The following is an 18,582-nucleotide window of genomic DNA, read 5'->3' on the forward strand; positions in this document are numbered from 1 at the left end:
ATTATTTAGATGATTCATATATATAATTGTTTCTTAAAAACCTCTAATCCTGCATCTGTTGGAATGTTGCTGAGTGTTTGTAATGTATGTATATGGTAAAACAGGTAAAACAAAACAGGATATTTATAGTTTAAAATATATACTTGAGCATATACTCGACTGTCTCATGAGTTTCAGAAGTTTAATACTTGTGTTGATATATCAGATCTTGTTTAGCAGATGGTATTTAAAAAAGTAGTTGATCTCAATGCAGAGAATGTCATTAATGTAAGCATAGGTTTAATTTTAATCCATTTAAGTTGCTCTAATGAAGTCACATTTATGAAGTCATTCCAGTAACTCATAGAAGGCTCATTATTTGGAAAAAATAACTTTTTTGTTTTGCTTTTTATGTTTCTTAATTGCTATTATAAAGCTCATCAGAGAGGATGCACTTATGTGCATAAAAATTTAAAATGCATTTAGGCATTTCTATTCAAATACCAAAACAACACAAATCTTAGTTCAAGTTACTTATGTCACTGAATGTGGGTGGAATTGTCCTGAATGTTGACCCAGCTTGGAAAGATCAGAGAGCAGCAACACTGCAAGCCCAGTCTGCAGTCAGCATCTTCCTCCCAGGTGTCACTGAGGCTCCCACCTATAGGATTCACTTAATCTCAGCCTCTGAACTCAAATTCTTTCTCAAAGAAACTTTGAATATATCCTATGTCACCTGGAGAACCAGGAGCTTCCCAGTCCTTGACCTCTCTTTGCAGAATTCATGCAGGATTTTTTTTTCCCATTAGGATAGGAGAGGAGGGAAAACCAGGATACTTGATAGTAACTTTTTTTGGGAAAAGACCTCTTTAAACCTGTATCTTTTGGCTGTAAAGAGACCACCACAAACAAAAGGTATGTCTCCTAAGGATTAATTCCATGAGTAACCTTGCAAGCAGACAAGACAGGAGACAATTCCTGTGTTTCTAGCAACCTGGAAAAAAAAAAACCACTGAATCCAGTTATTTTAGGTTTCAGAGCTGCCCATCAGTCAGACAAGAGTTTAGAGGTAGGTGAAACTGCATTTGCTTTTCTTGGGAAGACATTTCAGAACTATGGTAATTGGATATGGATGTCAGTTTCTAGAAATGTGGTCTCCTGGGTAAGCTGAGCCTGCATTTTAGGTAGGAGACAAATGTGTTTTTAATATGTTATTTTATTTAAAAAGCCCCTTTGTCTTGTTCCTTGTTTCCACCAGTGAGATTAAGTCAAAGTTTGAAAATACAGTCAAATGAAACTAATTAAATCTGCTAGTAATCACAATCATGATTATTATCACTGCAGCCTGGAATTCTCCTTGGGCAGGGAAAAGCAAGAGGCATTCTTTCTACAGAAAGCTAAAAATGGGATTCCTTTGGAGCAAGAGCAGATAAAATGCAGGACCTAGAAGCACCATGGTAATTGCACTTTAAAGAAAGCTCATACTCAAGTGGCTCAATAGCATTCCTGTATATGAACAAAAGCCATGTAGCCTGTGTGGCAGAAATAGGTGACAGAAGGCTCTGACTCATCATGTGGAACTGTAATTTAAGTTCAAGGGGGATTTTTCTATCTTGGATCTATTCCTACTGGCTCAGATGTCTCATAAGCCTTTAGCACCTAGTTTTAATAGAGCCAGTGCCTGCAATTGAGAGATGGGTTGGATGCAGGGAGCAAAATACTACTCATCTTAAAAATATCTTCCAGCTAGAGCTGAGGTAACTTTGTGCTGATAAGAAGCTTCCACTGACCTTTACTAAATTTGATTTTCTAGATTTAGAAAAGTCTCAACTCCCAAGAATTTGCTTAGTGAAGCACTGAGAAGCAGATGCAGTGTAGGCATCTTGGTGCTTCCCACTCAGTACAACTTTCTTTTAGCAAACAAGTTTCTGCCAATGAACAATGTGTGAGGGGTCACTGCTGGCTCTTATCAGTCATAAGTAGTAATTTCTTCAAGTTAAAACAAATTTTATATAAAATAACAATATTCCATGAAAGTTTGTTTTACAAGTAGTACTAATATTGGTAAAGACAAGTAGTTTGCCTGTCTTAAAGATTCATAGAGTATTTTTCTAATTATTTTCAAACTTTACAAGTCTGTCCAACCCCTTGAATACCTAATACATGAGTATTGTTTCATCAAAAGATCAAAATTATAGTAATCTCTAACTTCAACTGATTTTTGGTAAACATCTGAAAATATACATCAGCTATATGCACAGGGGCCTTTTTAGGTATATAAAATCTTGATAAAGGTAGATAAAGGTAGACCATCTCAAATGTGGGGGCACATAGGATATTCCAAGTGAGGCAAGAGCTAAACTGCTGCTGTCATGATACACTTCCAGAACCTGAGCATTCTCCAGGCAGACTAACACAAGGCAGTAACTGCTTGGCTGGGAGGCTCATCGTGCTGTCCCCAACAGATACATGAGGCAGATTTGTATGGCTCAGGGTGACTGAAGAGGAGGCTTCAAATGGTATTTTAAACAATTCTGGTTTGTAAAGGCTTAACACTTTAGTTACTAAATTCAGTGAGGGTTTGGAGATCATATTTTGGCCCTAAATAAATAGTGTCAATTTTTGACTATTCTTTTACTGCTGTAGGCACTGATGAATAAGCTGTAGTGGCCATGCAGTGGTCAGGTGTTTCCTTGGGTGTTCCAGGAAGGTTTTATTAGAAAATATACTAACATTTCCCAATTTCTGATGGGGGAGTGCAGCTTGGGAAGAAGAGAAGCAGTGTTAAACTAGTATTTACCTGATTCAGTTCCCTGCAGTCCAGGCCTTGTGCAGGCAGTTCAGTGTGTGATGGGATTGGAACTGACACAGTCTGCACAGGACTGCACTGCTGTGACACAGATCTTTGTTAATAGAGCTGCCTTAATTAAAAACACAGAGTTCATTATGAAATTCTGGTTTGACCCTCAGCATTAGATTTGAATATAAAAGAATTCCTCTTGGGAGCTGCATAGAAGAGTTTGAAAATACATCTGAAGATAAATTTGATATGGGGAATTGATTACAAAAGAGGCAGAGACCCAATCCTGGTGAATCCTGGATAGCTCTGATAGTCAGAATGAGGTGGAAAGGACCAGTTCTGGCTGAGCAGTCCCTGGGGTGTTCCCTCCTTGCTGGGGCTGTTCCAGAGAAGCTCAAGTGCTGTAACAGCCCCAAGCTCCACTCAGTGATGTTGCATCCTCTCTTTTTCCATAGCAGCTAGCTCATGTCCTTTGCACAACTGAGAGTAGCTCAAGGCCATCATTTCATGCATGACTTGGTAAATTGTGCAAGGAAGAGCACTGCCAAACGAGGAGCTATGCCAGTTTTCAATAAGAGGGCCATCTGTGACAAAATGTTTTAGTAAGTTTGAAAACAATTGAGTTCTTTCCCATTTTTACTTTGATTTCATTTAGCATGTAAGTAACTTTGCAGCCTCCCAGGAGTAAATTTATGTTACTGTATCCTTGTTTGCTCTGCATTAAGTTTTTGTTGAGTCAAGTGGCTCCATTTCAGACCTGATCCTGTGTGGTACTGAAAAGCATTGATTTTGCATCAATGTGACTTTTGATTCCTGTTGGACACATTTGTCAGAGTAGGTGAAATTCAGATATTTGTGAAAGATAATAAGCATATAAATAAATTCTTAGTAGTTACAGCAAAAGTAACTGAATGTACAAGTAGTTTATTGCTGGAATTAAAACATTTTTAAATTTGGAAAGAATTCCAAGTAAGCTTCTCTCCCTTAACCCAGCCTGTAATATCTCATTACCATTTTGTTTCATGAAATTTAGGAAGTTGTTGCAATGGAGTTTTCATGTAGCAAGGATTATTGAGGAAATCTGCCATTTGTTTGAGATCTCTCAAATTGTCTTAAACTCTTGCAAGGAAGACTGTAAATACTACCTCTATTGATAGTAGAGGGGCAATAATGGGACCTCTAATACAGTATTTTTAAACTAATTTTGGTATAATTTAATTAGAAGAGTTTTGGGTTTTTTAAAGAACATGGTTATACTTAGCTTGCTTAACTGCACTTCCTAAAAGCAAGAGGAAAATTAGAGTGGTTTTCTGGAATCTGGAGGTTTAATTTGACTTTTAATTTAGCTGTTCTAACATTCTGAGGTTAAGAATCTTTCAGCTGGTAGAGTAAAGCAAATTAGAGAGCAAGTTAGTGTCACTCACTGAGGAGTGACACAAACTCAGTGACAGAGACAGAAATCTGCCTTGTGCCAGCCCATCAGACCCTGCCCTGGAAACATTGCCTGGACCTCGCAGTTTGGCTGCTTGTTTCTGTTGGCAAGTGCTCTCTGCAACAGGTCATGTCCAGAAAGAGGAAACCTTTTTGTCATTTGATGTTATTTTAAGAGGAACAGAGCATGAAGGAAGTTCCTGACCTTTAAATATGTGTTTATGCAGGAGGCAGGCCTGGTGGGGAAACTTCAGGTGGGAAATATCCCCAAAAGGCATGATTTCAAACTGCTTGAACTTGTGTTGTAGGTGCTTTTAGAAAAGTGCAGAGCTGCCCATGTGGAGCAGGCAATCATTTAAGGGTAAATCCACCTGTCTCCCAGAATAAGTGCTGTCCATGAAGATGATCAGTGCCCCATGTGCAGGGGTGTTAGTGTTTTGTTACAGTGTTTTTGAAGTAAGTGTTCCCTTACACAAAATTTACAGGGGTTAGACATTTAAATGCAGGCTTTGTTTTCTTGTTTCTGCTGAGTGAAATTGATGACTTGTCACGTTTGCAGCTCTTTAATTTAAAACTGTGCAAATATACCTAGAGATGGAGTGTGAATATCTATTAAAGCAGCAGTCTTAATTTTGCAGCATTTGCTCAATTCTGTAGGCAGTAATCTGCTTGAATTTGGTGAAGCTTTTGGGAAGACTGCGTACATATTGCCAAGATTAATCCCACTGTGTTTGCACAAAATTTTAATATGCTCTATTCTAATTTGTAAATTTGGACTGTTTTTATCGTGATATTTCACAAAATTTTATGAGAGTAATTGAGGAAAAATATTTGGAAATAATGCTAAACTATTTCTAAATTTGGATTAATAAAAATCATATAGCTCTGAAGTTAGAAAATGTGGGTATTTCTTGTATTGGTCTTTCACACCATTAGACTCAGTGTATCATACACTAAGTATATTGTATCCTAAGTATTTCCCAAAAACACCATGGGCCTTTTTATATTTTAAACATACGCTAATGTTAGTGCTGCAATTTTTCACCATTGTGAATTTCACTTTTATTTGAGGATTTTGAATCTGTTTTTGCTGCTGTTCCAGTAAATCTCCTGAATGATAACACTGAAATAACCCTTACACAAGGATGGAACTGCAACCTCATCTCCAGTAACCGTGACAAACATCACTATAATATTTACAGGGGGAAAATGTTCATCCAGGGTGAAATGCAGAGATGCATTAAAACATCAAACATTAAAAAAAAAAAGGCAGTTGAAACTGCTTAATTGCTTTGCTTAGAAAGACTAATGTGATGTCTGAGGAAGTAATCCCTAAATAAGTTAGGAGGTGAGATCTTTCAAAGGAGGAAAAAACCCAGGCATAGACCTATCAGGGAATTCAATGACGAGACTGTCAAGAGCAGTAAAGCTGATGTGTTGTTAAATGTCTTTGGGAGAGATTTCTTGGTGTTCTGTGTCTTAATGTAGTGAAAAGCAAACTTCAGAGGATGAACGTTTGGCATTAGTCTATTTGAACCCACAAGTTTCCTCTGGCATAGGAGTGGGGGGTCTGTCAAAACGTGTGACTTTGCCTCACTCTGAAGTATTCAGTGTGGGAATGAACATGGCTGTGAAGGATGGAGCATGGAGGAGGCCATCCCTCTGTGGTACTTAGCTGGCACATTCATTTGTGCTAAACCAAATAAGTTGTGGCAGCTGGAGCAGGATGGTGGAAAGGGAAAAGCAGGAGAGCAGTGGAGTGAGGCAGAAGGCACAGCAGTGTGTGGTGGAGGGAGGTTGAGGTGCGCTGTGGTGTGGGCAGGGAGGCAGGAATTGCTCTAAGGCCAAGTGGGGCTGACAGCAGGGCTGTGAGAGGGGAATGGGAGATGGGGAAAGAGGCTTCAGGCTCTGAAATGGGGGATGTGGAAAGGAGGATGGAGCAGCAGGGATGCACAGATGGAGCCAACTTCTACAGAGCTTTTCTGTGATATTTGGCTGCTGTCTGGAGCTTTTAGGGCTGCTTTTAGTGTGTAAGCTGCTGCTCCACATTCATTCCCCTGAGCCCCACGGTAGGGATTTCTGCTTGACAGCCCCTGCATCAAGGGAAAGGAGAACACTGGGGTTTCCCGGGCTACCAACCTTTGGCCAGGGATGTTGCTGCGGGGAGAGCGCTGGAGTTTGCCGCTCCTGTGCCCCAAACCCGGTGTTCTCGCCGTTCCCCCAGATCTGACACCCCCTCCCCCGATTGCCTGCGTCTGACTCATTCGCTGGTGCTTGTGCAAGCAGAGCGGGGCGGGGGGTTGGGGTGGGGGAGAAGCCTTCAAAGTATCCAGAGCGGCTGCTCTGGCTCTGGCAGGGCGGCCGTGAGCTGCGCCCCTGCAAGGGCGGCGGTGCCGGGGGCGGCGGAGCGGAGCGCGCCCGCAGCGCCGCGCAGGCGGCCCCGGGTGGAGCCCGCCGCACCTCCCGGAGCCCGGGCAGTCCCCGCCGCTTCCAGGGAGCCGAGAGCAGCTCCGTGCCCGCCGTCCTGGGGAACTGCTGCGGCAATATCGCCATTTAAAAAAAAGGGAAAAGATTAAAAAAAAAAAGAAGAAAGAAAAAAAGATGAAGATGCTTAAATGCCTCCTGCCAAAAGTAAAGAGCGAATCTCAGTTGCGATGGCTCTGCTAAAACTTGATCATGCGGGATTTCAAGCGATAAAGAGCTGCCGGGCTGCTATTTACTGCGGTGGGAACAAGTTGCAGGATGAAATCCAGGCGTTAAGGGACCTATTTTCCACTTCACTGTTTGCAAAGGAATCTACTGAAATGACTTTGAGGATCTTTAAACTGGAACTATGTGGAGGGAGAATGCAGTAAGTACCGCCGGGTGGGGAGCCCGGATCGCGCCCATCTCCGGGGCAGGGGCGCCGCGCAGGGCTCTGGGCTCTCGGTGCCGGCTCCGAGTCCCCCGGCAGCACCGAGGGCCGGGCAGGGAGCGCCGGCTGCTTTGCCCGCCGCGCCAGCGTCCTACATAGAGCTGGGGGTGCTTGAAGAAGTGCCTTCATGCATATTTACTGGGAATTATGAATGAAAAAAACCAGAGCATTCGAGCTTTCCGTGGCGGGCTCTGCTCTAGTGTCTCCCTGGGATTGTTTATGGTAAATTGGGAATGAAGCGGTTCTGCTCCAGCAGAGCTTTATCCCACACCGCTTTAGCTGTGCTCCAGGTTATGCTTGTTTTGAACCTGCCAGAAAACTCCTGCCCTTGCTCATATTAATTAGTTTGCTTCTAGCTGCGCTTTCCAGGTTGGATGTCTCTTCCCTTAGCGCTCAAGCCCGTCCATCTCACTTGGAAGCACACGGGCAGTTGGGAGCTCAGGATTTTCCTGACCTGGATAAGATGAGGGACGTATCCCGGACGGCTGAGGGCTCACGGAGCTGCTTTTAGCAAAGAGCTGAATTCCAAGTGAAGGGGGGGAACTTTTGAGTGTAGTCACTTTATTTCCGCTCACATACCACATGAGATCCAAGTATATTTCCTTTTCTCCTGTCAAATCTGCGACCTGACTAACAGCTTCTCCTCGTCTCCTCTTGTCCCCCCGCTGTCCCGTCCCCCCCCCGTGTCCAGCCCCCCCTTGCCTGTCTCTCTGTCCACGTAGCTGCCCTCCCGGGATGCGATGTCGCTCGCAGGCTGCGGCGGGGATCACGCGTGCGGTCAGCGGCGCGGAGGCCAGCCCTGAGCCCGGGCAGCGAGGGGCGCGACATGCCCGCGGTCGCGACATGTCCTGCAGCGACACCGACAGCAGCACCGGCACCTCCGGCAGCCGCCGCCGCTCCGTCTCCTGAGGCGCTGGGTACGTGCGGCCCGCGCCCGCACGGGGGCGCCCTCGCGCCGCGGCCGGCCCGCCGGGGCGCGCTCCCGGTGCGCGCTCCCGGCACCAGCGAGCCGTGCCCGAGGGGGACTCGGAGCGGGGGATTGGAGAGGGGGGCTCGGAACAGGGGGGTTCGGGGGGCCCCGAGCCTTCCTCGGGTTCGGGGGGAAGCCGGGGCCGTTGGGTGCGCTGTTCCACCGCGCTCCGTGTGGCGGCGGCCGGCGGGAGCCCGGCCCGCAGTGACCCAGGCAGCGCTGATGTGCAGTTAAATGCTCTGTGGAGTGCCCCAAAGGAGGTGGCGATGCTGCAAGCCCCTGTCTGGCTGTGTGTGTGTCAGCAGCGGGCGGCTGTGGCCGAGGATGGGGACAGGGCTGGCGGGATGAGAGGGGAGATGTGAAAAATGCCACCCCTGATTGGACAGCCCCGCGTGTGTGCTCTGCGTGACGCTCTGCAACAAGCTTGGCTTGATGTGGCACAGGGACTCCCTTCCTGCAGCTAGCAGAGAGCCAGTTATGGGGGTGGAAATCCCCCGGGGCTCAGAAACGGGGAGATCTTGCAGAGTCAGACCTGCTCTCCTTCTCCCTCCTTCAGATAGTTCAGATCCTTTCTGTGGCTCAATCTCTCTCCCCGTCCTACTCCGTCTATATTCAGCCCCCTACAGAGACTCAGTGAAGACATGAGGTAACCGATGCAGTGATGCTCATTTATGGAACACCCTCCCCTTCAACACTAGGGACAACTTTGTGTCCGAGATCAGCAGTTCTGAGATGATCAAAATCTGAATGCTGCATGAGAGGACAGAGAAGAATTAAGATAGAATATTGTGCTTTTGAATCTGTTCCAGAAATGCAGTAGGATTCCTTAAGCAGCGGCTGCCTAGGAGGGATCCTCAGAAATAAAACAGCATGGGTTTGGGATGCTGTGAGATGTATGGAGTGTGTGGACTGGGGTTTCCAGCAGACCTCTGGCTCACTTCTCTCATTTTGGGCTAAAGTACCTCTCTCTGATAGACCGTGACTAAAGTTTAAATAGATGTCCAGGATGAAGGGAAATATTCGGGATGGAAAAAGATTTCTTTTACCTATTTTAGCACAGCAAGGTTGAAGAGAAGGATGATAATGTCTTTTTTTTTTTAAATGATGTCAGTCATTTTAATTTTGTTGGCTATCCAGGAAGAATGTTAATGGGTCTTTTCTCTGAACTTCTGCTACAGTTTTTGCCTTGCTTGTGGAAGGCCAGCTGTAATACTGTCATCAAGCCAAGTTTTTGATAGGATATAAGAGGCTTGACTTGGAACTAAGGTGAAGGATGCATTATAAAAAGCTGCTAAAGTTTGCATTATGCCCAGAAGCTTTCTGTTTAGAGCCTTCTTTGAAGATATGCAGTATATATATTTTTCTCTACTTTCTTCTTATGCATTGTGATCACTTTTACAGGGGATAAAGCTGGCAAAGATGAGGAAAATTGGCTGTGCTCTCCTGGTACTCCAAGCTCTTCTGGCACCTTTGGATCTTGTTCGTGGAGCAGAGAAAAATTATCCCATCCTGAACATTGCAGTGATTCTGGGAAGGACCAAGTACATAACAGAGAGAGATATCAGAGCTCTCTGGACCAGGGAAATGTCAGCAGACCTGACTGTTGATATCAATGTCGTGACTCTTCTTGTGAACCAGACTGACCCTAAGAGCATCATAACACATGTTTGTGACTTGATGTCAGGCACCAAGATCCATGGAGTGGTTTTTGGAGATGACACTGATCAGGAGGCAGTAGCTCAGATTTTGGATTTTATTTCATCTCAGACTTCTATTCCAATTCTTGGAATTCATGGCGGGGCCTCCATGATAATGGCAGATAAGGTAGGAAAATTTATTAAGAGCTCTTGCTATTCATTTATTGGTCTCTATCATGAATAATTGTTACAAGCAAGTTCAAAAAAGATGCTATTAATTGTCTCTCTGTACTTGTATGCATAATAGTGTCTTTGTTGATGGCTCATCAAATATTCAGAAATATTTTGGGGTTCATACCTGAAACTCAACTTTCTAACACTATCAAAGCAGCCCTAATGAGATATTACTCTCCAGCACATGGAATGATGGTCAGTTAAAAAACTTTAATAGCTAATATGATCAATACATGCAAAACCAATCTCTAATAGTAGGTTCATCAAATGATTTTGAGGATAAGATGTAAAACTATAAGCAGATGTTCTGTGGTGCTTGTGAGAAATAGCAAGCAATAGACCTGAGTGTATCTGGGTGCAACAGTAATAATAGGACAATAATAAGCCAGACTTCAGTGATCCACTACAGTATCTGAATTAAGTAGTCATGCACACTTGAACCACTGCATTCCAAGAATTCATTGAATGAGATTTTTGCTAACTGGATAGTTCTACTTTGCTACTGTAGTTCATGAAATCCAGTAAGGGCTGTGTGAAATCTGGAGATAACGATAAATGGTCTTGTTGGAAAACATATTTTTATGTAATCTGTTGTGAGACTGGAAGAGCAAAAGTGACTCATGTCTCAAGTTCCTTAACAAAGTAAGGATTTTTAAGAGCTCTTTGCTGGCACTGCAGCATTGATTTTGAGAGGTGATCCCTGCTGCTCCTGAGACAGGCACTCAGTGCAGGGCTCAGCTCTGCTGGGGACTCAGAGGAGCTCCCAGTGTGGTGTAAGAGAGGAGAACTCAGAGAGAGTGCAGATGAGGGAAGTCACTGGTTTGCCAGCACTTGAGCATCTTTAATGTTATTTCTAACTTATTTCCTGGTATTTCCATGCTTTAGGGTTCCTTATTCATTGATTACAATTTTTTCTTATGTGTGACTTTTGAATAGTAAAGGGCTCTCTGAACACATCTGAAAAGGAAGTGGTCCAGATACATTATTTTGTGAAGTTAAGGGAGGGAAAAGAAGCAGGGTTAATTGAGGAATCAGCTTTGAACTTTGGGAACTTTTTACCTCTGGAATAGACTTTTTTTCCATTGTGATAAGAGGTCTATTTCTCTTGCTGTTTTGAATAATCTTCCTTTAGAACTTGGGAGGACAATAAGTGCTGAAGGGGAGGACAATAAATGCTGAATTATAGCAGAGATCCTACAACAATGCATTGATATCTTGATTTATACAGAAAGATCATTACAGTCAATGCTGCTATCTTAAATGCAATTGCAGTGACCAAATTACAGAGGCAATTATTTCATGTGCTTTTAAATTACAGTGCAGATTTACTTGTCTTTTAAAGCTGGGTTTATATGTATTTAATGCTTCTATTTGACACATATTTCACTTAACTGTCTGCCAGTGTAAGAACACTTGATCTCAGCCAGGGCCAAGTGATGAAACACTGGAAGAAATTCTTACAGAATCATCTTCACTTTTAGTAGCAGATGCAGGATGTTACTGATACAGATCTATTTTTACTTTTATGGAAGAGCCTCTAGAAAATGAAACAGTCTTTTTTGTCTCAGTAAATTACTTCTATTTTCACTGTATGCTAATATTGTCATTATTGTATCATTGTCTTTTATTTTAGGGGTTATCAAAGTTTTATTAGCAAACTTTCCTGCTGAAATTTAGCTTCTAAGATTTCCAGTTGGGAAATCAAAATTGTCTTTTGTGTGTTAAAACAATCTAACAGAGCAGTCTTCAGTAGCCTGAATTGGCTGAAGGAATTGTTTGTTCATGCAACTAATATTGCCTTAATTTTCAACCTGACCTTTGCAATGTGCAGTGTCTTGCAGTGGGGTTTGGAACATCTCAGTAATGAGACCTGCAGGTGTCACTCAATTAACCATTCATTTAGGAACGAATTCCTTGGAGATGAAGTTGAAATTCACAGTGCTGTCATAAAAGCGGGGAGATGAAATCTGAGGGAGAAGGATTGGAAATATGAAATCTTTCAAGTCTCTATCAGGATTTTAGCTGGCACACACAGGTGTTGGCTGACTTGTGAAGATTATTTTAAGTCTCCTGCTTTGTCTCATGCATCGAGATGCCTGGCTGTGCGAAAGGTGCCTGGTCCCACTCCTGCTTGTGGATGCAATGCTCTGGCACTCTAATAAGGCCATTTCATTTATGTCCTTATCCTATGAGTTCTGTGCCAGGTGGTTGTGATGTGATGCTGAACTCAACTAAACTGAGGGCACAGGAATGGGAACTCATTTATAATGATCTGTACTGCTGAGGACTTCACTGAATGACTCAGAGGAGATAAGCTACCTTATTCTCTGTGGCTAATAAATATTATGTTAATGTGAATCTTGACTGAAGACCCATATCTGTTAAAAAAAAAAGTTGTTTTATATTTCTAAGAATGAGGTATGGCCACATTTGGAGTTTGCAGTGATTAATGCAGGACATCCAGCTTTTGAAGCACTGCATCCCTGTCTGAACATCTGGGGTGAGTGGTGTGTTGTCTAGACTGCCTCCTTTGCCAGCCCAGCTCTGCTTCAGTTTGCTCAGAGTTTGCCTGCACCATCTGAGGAGAGATTTTGCATGATTCAGATATGGAAAATAGACAGGCATGTGAAGCCAACCAAACCTGAATGTTTCTGAGCCTTGCTGATCTCTTTTCACCTGACACCAGCTGTCCAAACCCTACCAACAAACCAATGGGACACCTGGGGGTTTATGGCACTTACTGGATCCTGGCTGTGCTGCAGAGATCCCCTTTGGGCAGTGCCACATGCTCTGCTCCAGCTGATTTTATCCCCTGCTCTTGGCAGGAGCTCTCCTGCCAATGAACTGCTCCTTGGCTTTGGTCCCCAGTTCTGCCACGCACTTCAAGCATATTCAGATGTGGGATAGTCTGCTGAAACAAGATGAGAAATGTCTGGGGCATCTGTGCCAGCCTGCTGTGCATCAGCATCCCTTGGAGGATGCTGAAAACAGGCTGGCTGTTTATTCATCTTGTATCTCTTGACATTTGAGACATTTCAACAGAAACATTGCTTAGGAACTGTTTTCTGACTTGAGCATTTTGTTTCAAACATAGTTACCTTTGTTTCACCACATGCTATGATTATAATGGTAGTATTTGTGATACTTTTTTTTAGAAACAGAACATCATGGTTAGTTCTCTATCAATGCTAAAAGACTTCTTCACATGTGGGAATATTATCCCTATGTATTGTAAATATGTCCAGGAATATTTAGTGTCTTTGAACCATACTGCTTTTGCTGATTGCAAACCTAAATCTTTCCAGAAGTCTTTCTGAAAGACATAATTTGAGGCATTTTATTGTTGTGGAAGCACTCACAGTTATAACAGTCAAGAAGTGTTAAGGGTGAGGGTAATTTTCCAGAAGGGCTATCACAAAGTGATACTTCTTAAAACAGATCTGGAAATGTTATGCAAAATAACAAACTGCTTTTCCAAAAGGTAAGTGCTATACATTATTGCACAATGATCCTATGAGAGCCCTGGAGCTTAGACAGGGTTGCTGGAGGTTGTCTAACCCAGCCCTTGCTCTCTGATGAGCTAATATTGAAATCAGATCATCCAGTCAAGTTTTGAACATCTCCCTGGAAATAGATACCACAGCCTCTCTGGGCAATCTGTTTCAGTAATTAACCTCTCTCACCATGCAAATATTTTCCTTTTATCTCATTAGAGTTTCCCTTGATACCACAGGGTTTTGTTCTTTTGCTGTGAATCAGAGTCCAGCTCTCAGCGCCATTACAGGCTGCAGTTAAAGAACTCCTTCCCTGTCGCTTTCCTGGGGAAAAGGTTCCTTCAGCCCTTGCCCTTTGGACTTCCTTGGATACATTGGTGTCATGTATGGGGAGACCCCAGATAGGACAAGTCTATAATAGCAGTCTTGGCTTTGGCCTGGTGGGTGCTGCGAGGGGAGCGGTCGCTGTGCTGCTGCTGCCGCAGCCAGGCTGGGCTGTGCCGCCGAGAGGGAGCACTGCTGACTCATGTCCAGCCCATCCCCTGGCCCCCGTGCCCTGGAGCTCTGCCGGACACTTCATCAACGAGGCAGCTAATTGCTAATCAGCACTGAGCAAAACTCTGCTTTGAAATCTTTCCTTCCTTTCGTGGTGGTTTTTTAGGTACTTTAGTGAAACACTTGAAGATGTTTGCATTACTTGTCATTTTCACCTCATTATAGGTATAGCTGGAATTGCTTTGTTTTAGCTCATTTGAGAGGCACAAAACTGTGCTGCACTTGGGCAAACCAGAGCTCTAAGCAGCTGTGATCAGAGCCCTCCCAGACTCCTGGCTCAGGAGCATTTATGCTCCCTTATCCATATGGGACTTAGATGTTAAAGTTCCTCCACACATCCTCCAGCTTCTTTGCCAAATGTCTCCATGGCACAGTGGTTCTCTAAAGGACCAAAAAGGTTAAGCTACACTTAACTCTTGTTCTATGTGTAAGTGTGCTTCAACTCCTAATGCTTTCAACAATGTTTGATGGATGGCAGGGGGATGTTGTATTTGTTTTTTATTGTAGAATCTTTTCTGGAGGTCACACTACATGGAATGTGCTCATTAATTCATGTGTCTGCCATATGCATATGTAGATTCCTGTCCAACCTGTTTAGTTGGCTTGTAAAAGCAGATCTGTATTTCATTATAGAAAATTGTAAATTTAAGATTTTCTATAATAGCAACTTTTCATTCCCCACCCCTTACTGATGGCTGGTGTGTGTGGCACTATGTGTCTGAGCATGATACTCACGTTGGCTTTGTTACTGTTTGGAAGATTAAGCCACAGGTTAATAAATACCTTAGTGCAAAAATAGCAGTATTCATATAACTGCTGTTTCAGGTCTAGACATAGCTTGCACTACTACATAGTCTGTTGCACACAATATTTCCTGCTTCTGACTCATTTAAAGAAGCAATTGAATTTGATTTTCTTCCTTTCTAGCTGTATGAAGGTCCCTATGGGAAGAATAACCTTCAGATAGTCTAATTTTTATTTTGAGCTGCAATAGAAATGTAACACTGACCTTGCAAATCTGTGTTTACTTGCCCATATCCATAAAGCCAATCTATATGTACTTTTGAGAAAGTCTTGCACATCCATAAGATTTTTAGACCTAGAACGTAAACTGTGGTAGTACCTATTGCACATTGTGCAATTACATATTCTGTAATCAGTGGTATTAAATGTTCAAAAGCATGCCTGAGGTTTGTCCTGCTGAGGAGAATGCAGTGAGTGGATACAATCTCCCGTGTTCCCCCCTCAGGAGGCAGTGCTATGCCAGGGTGAGGTGGTTGGTATAGAGCCTGCTGGTTTAGACATGGCTATTCCTGTGCTGGCATGGCTGGGAGTGTTTGCTGCCTTCAGCTGGGTCTTGGAACTCAGAGGAGCATTATATTAATGATGTGAGCTTTGCTTTCTTGCTCTCTTTCTCCCACTCCTTTTACCAAAGGGTTTTCTTAGCAATAAATTTTCCTAGAAGTGATTTTATTATTTCTCTCTCTCTTGTCCATGGAAGCTTATCCCTCTTAATTCAGTGAAGGAAAACATGGATGAATTTCTGGAATACTGCAAGAGTAGACTTGAACTGTCACTCTTATGGAGCTCAGGGGAGGGATATTTAGATTAATTTTCCAAATTAGAAGAATAGTTTTGAAAAGATTAGGAATTTTAATAACTAATGAGCAGGTTGTAGGAAACTGAAGTCTTCTAGAGTTTGCTTGATATTTCATGCAGTTTAGGTGTGGGTAAGTTCCTGATATTTTAGTTTGCTTAAATTTATAGCTGCAGCTGAGCTGAGGGTGCAGGGTTGGTTTCCACACTCCACTCATTTAGGAGAGAGGATGGTTTGGCTTCACTTTAGTCTTTTGCAGTAAGCTGTATATTTTCATCTCAAAGGTACTGTTTTCTTTCTCTTCCAAATGTTCTTACAGTTTTACCTTGAAAAGAGAAATCTTTAAGTATCTTTGTTTTGAGCAACAACATCTTAAAACTGCTGGCAAGTCCCTGTTGTAGATCACCCAAGCAATCTCTCCAAACTATTGCCTGCCTGTGGTAATTACAATACAGCAGGCTCCTGGGCTGTGAAAGTGGGACACAAGACCTTCAGCATGATTTTCACCTTCCAGAAACTCCTGGTTCCAGAAACTCTTTGTTCTTGGGGAAAAAAATCCCATTCTCAAATACAAAATAAGGAATTATTCCTTTTAAGCTATAAAATAATTATAGGCCATTACAAAATACATAGCAAGTTTCTGGCAATTAGAATTATCCAGAGAACGTACCTGAAAGTCTAAAATTATGCAGTGTACAGAACAGAAGGGCTTTGATATAATGTCAAACACATTTTTTTGTGTTTCATGTACTAATTATTTTTGAGGATGCTTAGATTAGTTGAATAGACAGTTCATTAGTGTGTTTTGTCACTTATTTGAACTAACAATTTAATTTGAAGAATTTCTCTATAATTTTTTGATTTTGCTTGGAGGACTCTGGTATAGATCTGCCTACATCGTGATGGTACAAAGGCTTTGAATGGATGCACAGAAAGAATTTGCAGACTGTAGCTTTTATTTTTTACAAATCTGTGGTCATCTGGTTTGTGTGTACTCTTTCCCTTCCCCTCTTCCCTCCTCCTTCCTCCTTTGCCTCTGCTCTTCCCTGGAGCTATGAAGTTGTGTGGATTTTACTGAGAGAGCCCAGCCTGGATTGTCTCCACACCATCTGTCACCATATTGTTTGTTTAAATCCTTGAGATATTTTCTTCTGTACTTCACTGAAATAAATACATAAAGCTGCAGCAGCATCATTGGCTATTTATATTAGATTTAGACTTAATGTCCTTAGGAGAAAACCCCTGTGCTTGCAATTGAGGTGCATGAGCTGGAGGCACAGTTTGTAAAGCTGCACGTGGTTCCATTCCCTGCCTGCAGAGCTCCAGTTCTGCAGAGTGTTCAGTGCATCAGCCCAGCCCCTCTGGCTTCTCAAGGGACACCCAGCTGGGCTCTCATGGCCCTGCAGGGACACTGCTGCTCAGGGGTTATGCTCTGTCTCCCCACTCTTTCAAGGAAAATGTTTTGTGCCCTTTGGGAAATGTGGGATGAATCCTGTCTGTCCTGAGAGTTGATAGTCTGGGTCAGGGAAAGGGGAAACTCGCAGGCTCTGAAACCAGAACTGGAAATAAGAGTGGTTAGTTGGAAGGGGGAATGTTTGGAGAGAAATTGGAGTGTGCAGAAGAAAGGTAGTATAAAAGCTGAGCAACCATTAGGAAAATGAGTTTTGCTGTTATGCAAATGTGATATTCCAAGTTGCTGATGGGGTTGGTTGGTGCCACGCTGCTCTAAGTTCATGATATGCAGTTAATGTTGTCTCCTTTCCCTAGAGCAGTTTTTTCTGTACATTCCATACACATGAAGCTTAAGGGATCAAAAAGCCTCAGTATCTGGAGGGAGGAGGAGGTTCCAGGTGTACAAGTTGTCTCTTATTTGGGGAAGAGCAAAATTCCTCTGGAGAAAGGTCTGTCCTTTCTGGGCTCCTGGGCTGAGGGGTAAATGGGGTTCCCTGATGAACCTTTGTGAATGATGTAAACCTCTTGAAAAAGGAACCATTTCTAGGCCAAATTTGTGATGAAGGTTTTATTTGCGTACTGATTCTTTCAGCTCCACTTGCAGATGAAAGAAATAATTCATGAATGTACATATGTAGATGGCTTGTATAATCTATTTCTTTTCTATTCTCCTCTTCAACAGCTACAGAGACTGAACTAAATTTAGGAAATCCAGCTACATATCTGAGGTCAGACTGGTCATAAACTTCTAGAGCATGGCAGTAACTCCCTTTGGTTACTTAGCCAGAGGTACATTTCCTTCTGGCTGTAACACACTGAGAAACACATTAAAGGGTTCTGGATGAGATTTGACTAAAACATTGTAATATTCTGCATACAGCTCTAAATCAATCTCAATTTCTTTTGATAGAAAGGCATCTCTTTGGACATCTTTTGTTTCTTATTTGGGTGTGACCAGCCCTGAGAAATCGAGGTCTGTGTTTTTTGGTACACATGCAGGCTCTTCTCCCTGCTTTCTCCTAGATTCCCTTGCTGAAGGTGGAGAAGGAAGGGTGAGAGAAAAACAGGTGGTAGTCTTGATGCTTTTAATATTTTTCAATGATTTACCACTCCTTGGAGTGGAGCCTACAGGTGGTGGTGCTTTGGTGTGCTGCATTGGCTAACAGAAATGTGATTTCCCAGTAGGATTGCATCCAGCCATTCTGGGGTAGCTTGGATTTTTTCAGATCAAGACCTTTGTGCATTCATTGATTTGGGTTTTGAGTAAGCTTTCTTGGAGAGGTGCTTCATTACCACATGACTCTCAGTCAGTGTTTTGGGCTTCCTGTCTCCATCATAGGTTTGGGAAAGTAATTTCCTTCTAGGCTTTTAATGAAGATAGGCTGAACCATTTCCTTGTCACAAGTTCCTTGCTGCAGCATAACTGAGAGCACCAGGGCTGGTCTTGCTCCATGGCCTCTGCTCAGTGTTTGTGGCTATTTATAACCTGCCTTTTGTGCACATTGCAGCAAGATATTTC

At 42.9% G+C, this 18,582-nt stretch overlaps 1 protein-coding gene across 3 annotated transcripts in view; it reads left to right on the forward strand.

Annotated features, from left to right (window-relative positions):
- Nucleotides 1-6,505: 6,505 nt before the first annotated feature.
- Nucleotides 6,506-18,582, forward strand: part of GRIN2A (glutamate ionotropic receptor NMDA type subunit 2A) — a 157,399-nt gene continuing 145,322 nt past the window's right edge. For all 3 annotated transcript variants that reach the window (XM_077187015.1, XM_077187017.1, XM_077187018.1), the window contains exons 1-3: nt 6,506-7,061; nt 7,816-8,041; nt 9,496-9,918. In XM_077187015.1, the coding sequence (XP_077043130.1) occupies nt 9,514-9,918 (405 nt within the window). In that variant the 5' untranslated portion in view covers nt 6,506-7,061; nt 7,816-8,041; nt 9,496-9,513. The remainder of the gene's footprint in view (nt 7,062-7,815; nt 8,042-9,495; nt 9,919-18,582) is intronic.

The sequence above is a fragment of the Agelaius phoeniceus genome, chromosome 16 (assembly GCF_051311805.1).
Source record: "Agelaius phoeniceus isolate bAgePho1 chromosome 16, bAgePho1.hap1, whole genome shotgun sequence".
Lineage (NCBI taxonomy): Eukaryota > Metazoa > Chordata > Aves > Passeriformes > Icteridae > Agelaius > Agelaius phoeniceus.